The sequence below is a fragment of the Mastomys coucha genome, unplaced genomic scaffold (assembly GCF_008632895.1).
Source record: "Mastomys coucha isolate ucsf_1 unplaced genomic scaffold, UCSF_Mcou_1 pScaffold4, whole genome shotgun sequence".
Classification (NCBI taxonomy): Eukaryota; Metazoa; Chordata; class Mammalia; order Rodentia; family Muridae; genus Mastomys; species Mastomys coucha.
Window position 1 is genome coordinate 57,239,096 of NW_022196910.1, and position 5,896 is coordinate 57,244,991.

Consider the following 5,896-nt stretch of genomic DNA (forward strand, 5'->3'; position numbering starts at 1 on the left):
CTGATTATGTACAATGCAATTGAGAGTTGCTGTCTATTTTACTCCTGGTTTTTCAACAGCATGTCTAAACATTGTCTCATTGTTTTGTAGAAAACAAAATCTATGAAGCACATATTTGAAAGCTTCTTTCACCTGTTTGTTCCTTAGGGTGTAAATGAAAGGGTTTAGCAAAGGGGCCACAGAAGTGTTGAGCACAGCTACACCTTTATTTAAGGTCACCCTTTCCTTGGCTGATGTTTTCATGTACATGAAGATACAACTCCCATAAGAAATGGAAACAACAACCATGTGTGAGGAGCAGGTGGAAAAGGCTTTTCTCCTCTGTTGAGCTGAAGGGAACTTTAGGATGGTTTTGATGATGAGTGTGTAGGAGAGAATCACTAAGATCAAGGTGATGACAAGTGTCATGACAGCTAAGGCAAAAGCCATTAATTCTATGAAATGTGTGTCTGTGCAAGACAGCTGCAGGACAGGGGAAGTGTCACATAGGAAGTGGTCTATTGTTTTGGAAGCACAGAAATCCAGTTTGAGTCCCAAGAGTAAAGGGGGAAAGATGACTAAGAATCCAGTTACCCAGCAGCTGAGGACCAGTATGTGGCACACTTTGCTATTCATGATGATGGGGTAGTGCAGTGGTCTACAGATGGCTACATAGCGGTCATAGGACATGGCAGCCAGGAGGTAGAACTCTGTGGCCCCTAATAAGAAAAAGAAGAATAATTGAGCTGCACAAGCATTGTAAGAAATTGTTCTGTCTCCAGTGAGAATGCTCATTAAGAACCGTGGAATACAAGCAGTTGTGAAGGCAATTTCTAAGAAAGAGAAATTCCGGAGGAAGAAATACATTGGAGTCTTGAGATGGGAATCCAGCAGGGTGAGAAGTATGATCACAAAGTTCCCCATCACACTTAAGATGTAATTAAAAAACAGAAATAGGAAAATCAGAATTTGTAGCTGAGGGTCATCTGTCAGTCCAAGCAAAATGAATTCTATCTTCACTGATTGGTTCTTCATTTCTGTTTTGTTCTATCAAATCTATAAAAGATATTAAATAAAATCACATCTAGTAAAATGTTTCTTCTTTCATAACCATAAAATTAATATTCAGAATCTTAATCAAGGAATACATATTTTAAGCAGCAAGTTTCAGTTCTTCCCATGAACATTTCCTCATCCACATTACTTGACTGACAAGAACTCACAGTCTTCTCATGTTTAGATGTGAGTCAACACCTGTTTTGATTAGTAGAGGCATGTTAGTCATTTGAAACATGGGTTTTCAGTTTCAATAGTGTTCATTTCATGAGTGTTTTTTTTTCAAGTATTTTTTGATGATTTATTCAGTAGTTTATATTGCTTAATCTCATTGATATCACAAGTTATTTTCCACCTAAGTGAAAAAAAAGGTTTTATGAAACATTTTTATTCACAGTGGCCTCAATAACTAACAATATTGTCCAACTAAATAGGATTTAACATTAAACAGAAGAGAAAATTCCTCACACATTATAAATTGAAAGCAAAGGATTTCCAAAATAGTAGATGATGAGGAAGATGATGTCCACTTATTGTTAGAATCTTGAAAGTACCTGAAATTAAGAAAGATACTACAAATCTCAAGAGTGTCCCATCAATATTTGTCAGATAGATACAGTCTTACTGGGCTATGAAATTTCACTCCTAGCACATCATTTGTTTTGTGGCTAATGATTCTGAGTTTCAGATAGTTCAGAGGGAGTAATTTCTATTTTGGGCCCCTTTGAAGTCTTCTAACTCCTCTCCCTGATGGCATTTCCTTGAAGTGCGACTTCTCTCATACCATATTTTGTTATAAGTTTTAATGATCATGTAGATGCCTAGAAAAAGCTGATTGACTTATTATGAGTTAAATCATGTAGGTTCTAGCAAAGTGATTTAATAAGTAGAGAGGAAGCAGAGATATATAAAATGTTTTTAGGATGTTTATGGAGAGAGGAATTTAAAGTCAAGAGAATTAAACATCAAAGCAGCCCAAAGGTAAGTGTATCTTTGCAAATTAGGAGAATTCATAGGAAAAAAAAAACCCAAATGATCAAAACTGTAGCTGTGAATGGACAGTGTAAATATTATGATGAAACACTGATACAGAATATGCTTTCATTACAAATGATCATTTCTTAAATAGTAAGTAAGAACACTAATGTATTTTAAGTCAGTAAGATCTAGAGGAAAAGAAGAGATTATGGCTCAAATTTCAATTCACAGTGGTGATGGAACTTCTGGTGAGAAAAAAATTTGAATATATAGACATCCTAACACAATTATAAAAATAAATATCAGAATAACTTGCAATTAAATAAGTAGAAATATTTGGTTTTGTTCTATCTATTTATGTAAAAATTTCTATTGTCAATATTCTACATATGTTTCATGGGGTAGGAGACTTTGAAGATAAAAATTATATTTAGGTTGTGTTTAAGACAGGTGGTGAATTGAAGACACACTTGTTTGAGAAGACATGCCTCTGAAGTTTCAGTTACATCCAGACTTTAGACAGACTTTAATAAAAGCCAAGTTACACACATTTCATCTAATAAGATGTAGGAAACAATCTAAGGAAAAATCTCTTCCTGGGTTACTTTTACTTTTTAAAAATAGTTAAAATTGAAATTTAAATGGATGGCATGTAAGATCATGTCTTCTACCTTGAGGCTCTTAAGAGATATATTTTAAGTATTTCAAATTCTACTGAAAACGATATTATTTAGAAGCAGAACAAATAAGAATACACAGAGCAAAAATAAACTGAAGTCTTTCCAAGTGTTTGTGACATGAGGTTTTAAAAGAACTTACCTGATACATGTAATATAAATTGAAGAATTAGACAATATTCTGGACAGGTAAATCAGAGTAATCAAAGATCAGTAATAGTTCAAACATGATTTATTAAAGACATAATCTCTATTTTCCTTGTTTGTTATTAAATTATTGGATAAATAATTCCCAGTTCATAGGAGCATGTTAAATGACTGTCAAATATTACACAATGTTCCCATTTACCCAAGTCATAGCAATAACAACACTGGTACAAATACACCATCATGTAATGGAATTCCATCGCAAATAAACCACTGACTTTTCCTGCCTCAACAATCACATTTGTATTTAGTCTCATGCTTTAAAAATTCCCTGCAGAATAAAGTGACACAAGTTAATATATGCAGTTATGTTCAGTTTGTTCAATGAACAATGTTAGAGAGTATTAAAAATTCAATGTTTCTTTCCATTTTATACCATGATTGATTTGACTACTAATGTTGCATAATTATCCACAAATCAAATATAAATGGCAAAAATACCAACCTTTTTAGTGGTCAGTACCTTTTTAAATAAGTACTGATCTCTGCCCAGATTTGAACAGGCTTGCTGCACTTCAAAACAGCCATCATCCTTGTGAAAACAAAGCACACATAATCCATCCTTCTCCATACATACTTCATTCTATCACTAAACACATGTATAATAAATATTCTCTTAGAAGTATTTTTGACTAATTTCATATTTATATGAAAAGTCTATCATATCACTCTCTAGTCTACAGTTTACTGCAGTTCAAGAGTAATAAATCTTGCTCAGTGTGACAAAAAGTGTTATATAGAATTTTACTGTCTTATGATACCAACAAATTTTTGTTTCTTAATGTTCCTCAGGAAAATCTCACAAGAATAGAGAATTCTCAGTGTAACTAGGATCCAAAGATATAATTTCCTGGGGGATTCACCAATTATACAGTACAGAAATGCTTCTTATAAAAATAACCTTCTCAATACACACATATACACACACATACCATCTCTTTTACTTTCTTAAATCACTGCTTTCAGAGTATTGATAAGAGATTTTTCTACTATTTGACTATCATGACATACTTATATATGAAATTGTGATTCCATAGTTCTGTGTTATTTCAAGTGGATGTTAAAAGTAAAAATGTAAAGTGAAAAAAGAATTGAATGTGTTAGTGTTTACCTTTAATCACAGCACTAAGGACTCAAAGGACTCAAAGGCAAGTGGTGCTGTGTTCAAGGCAAGCCTGGTCTATATTGGATGTTTCAGACTAGTTTAGTGACAATGCATAGTAAGAACCTTAAATTTTAGGCTGATATAGAACAATTGACATCAAAAGATATCTACTAGACTACAACATTCCTCTTGTCTCATTTGCTGAAGAATAAATTCTATGAAGTAAATCAATTTGTTGACATATTTAAAATCTATATTGAGTAGTTCTTGATTGTGATGCTGTATACTATATAGTGCATTTATTTTATTTCTTATGTTTAAAACAAGTTTTGAATTTAAATATATACTGATCATATTCTTTTCTTGCACATTCTCTTATATATCAGCTCATAGGTTTTTTAAATTATGTATTAGCAAGCGTATTCCAATAAAATTATGCATATTGTGATAGTTTGTATATACTAGGCCCAAGGAGTGGCACTATTTAAAGGTGTGGCCTTGTTGGAGTAGGTGTGTCCTTGTTGAACGAAGTGTGTTACTGTTGGCATGGGCTTTAAGACCCTCATCTTAGCTGCTTGGAAGCTAGTCTTTTCCTAGCTCCCTTGAGAACAAGATATAAAATTTTCAGCTCCTCCTGCACCATGTTTCCTCAGATGCTGCCATGCTTCCACATTGATGATAATGGACTGAACCTCTGAACCTGTAAGCCAGCCCCAATTAAATGTTGCCCTTATAAGAGTTGCCTTGGTCACGGTATCTGTTAATAAAAGTAAAGCCCTAACTAAGATACATACGTTTCACAAACCCAGTTCTTATAATGTTGAAGTTTATAGCTTTTTACTCTTAGGACAAATTCCTTAAGTGGAATTACTGAATACAAAGCAAGTTCAGTATAGTTTTCATTAGCTGTTACTTAATTATTCTCTACATGGACTCATTAAGTTCCCAACAATTAGATTATTCCTAAGAATTAGTCAATTCTACCAAATTAGAATTTTTGTTTCTAACTTCCTTATCATGGGTGTTGTTTTTTATGGATTAAAAAAATTCAGGGTCCACCTAGAGAACAGCCAGCAGAGGTGAGTTGGGCACAGTCCCCTGACCTCTATTGTCTGGCCTGCATCTCTGCCTGTCATCCCAAGGAGTCTTGCTGAACTCCAGGAATGTCCTGTTTTCCTGAAGAGTCCTGCGGGGATCCATGAACATCCAGTTTAAACCCCTCGCCCAGCAATCCTTTACCAGTCAGATCTATCTGGGCATAGTCAGCCGAGATGAGTTGCTAGTGGTTTCCCAACTTCCGTGGTCTGGACCAGGGCTCAGGCTGCTATTCCAAGAAGCCTTTTGGGGCCACAGGAACATCCAGTTTAAATCACCATATCTAATCCTTTACCTGCTGGGTCCACCTGGGACACAAAAGCAGAGGTGAGCAGCATGCTGTTCCCTGATATCTATTGTCAGGCTCTGCCTGCCTCCTGGAGAAGTCCTGATGGCATTATGAACATTCAGCCAAGGCCCGGAAGAACCAGATATCTAAGGGATAGCATAAATACACAATCCTCAGGCAGGACCAGAGCCCAGCTATCCTGCTACAACAAGCCCTGGATATCCTAACACAGCTGAAACACAGATGATGACCTTAAATCCAAACTTATATAGATGATAGAGGTTTTTAAAACTAGGGAATGAATAAATCCCTTAAAGAAATACAGGAAAATACAATCAAACATGTGAAGGACATAAATAAAACATCCCAAGAACTGAAAATGTAACTGGGGCTTACACTGCCTGCAGATCTTCCTAACTTGGGTGCCTTGTCTTGCTTCAGTGGGAGAGGATATGCCTAATGGTGCAGTGACTTGAGGTGACAGAATAGTTTGATACTTGGGGAGGGGGA

The 5,896-nt window shown here is 35.2% G+C and overlaps 1 protein-coding gene across 1 annotated transcript; it reads right to left on the reverse strand.

Annotated features, from left to right (window-relative positions):
- Positions 1-33: 33 nt before the first annotated feature.
- Positions 34-1,020, reverse strand: LOC116075802 (olfactory receptor 6C6-like). The gene has a single exon (XM_031349181.1). The coding sequence runs from the start codon at positions 1,012-1,014 to the stop codon at positions 34-36; it is 981 nt and encodes a 326-aa protein (XP_031205041.1). The 5' UTR covers positions 1,015-1,020.
- Between the last annotated feature and the right edge of the window lie 4,876 nt (positions 1,021-5,896).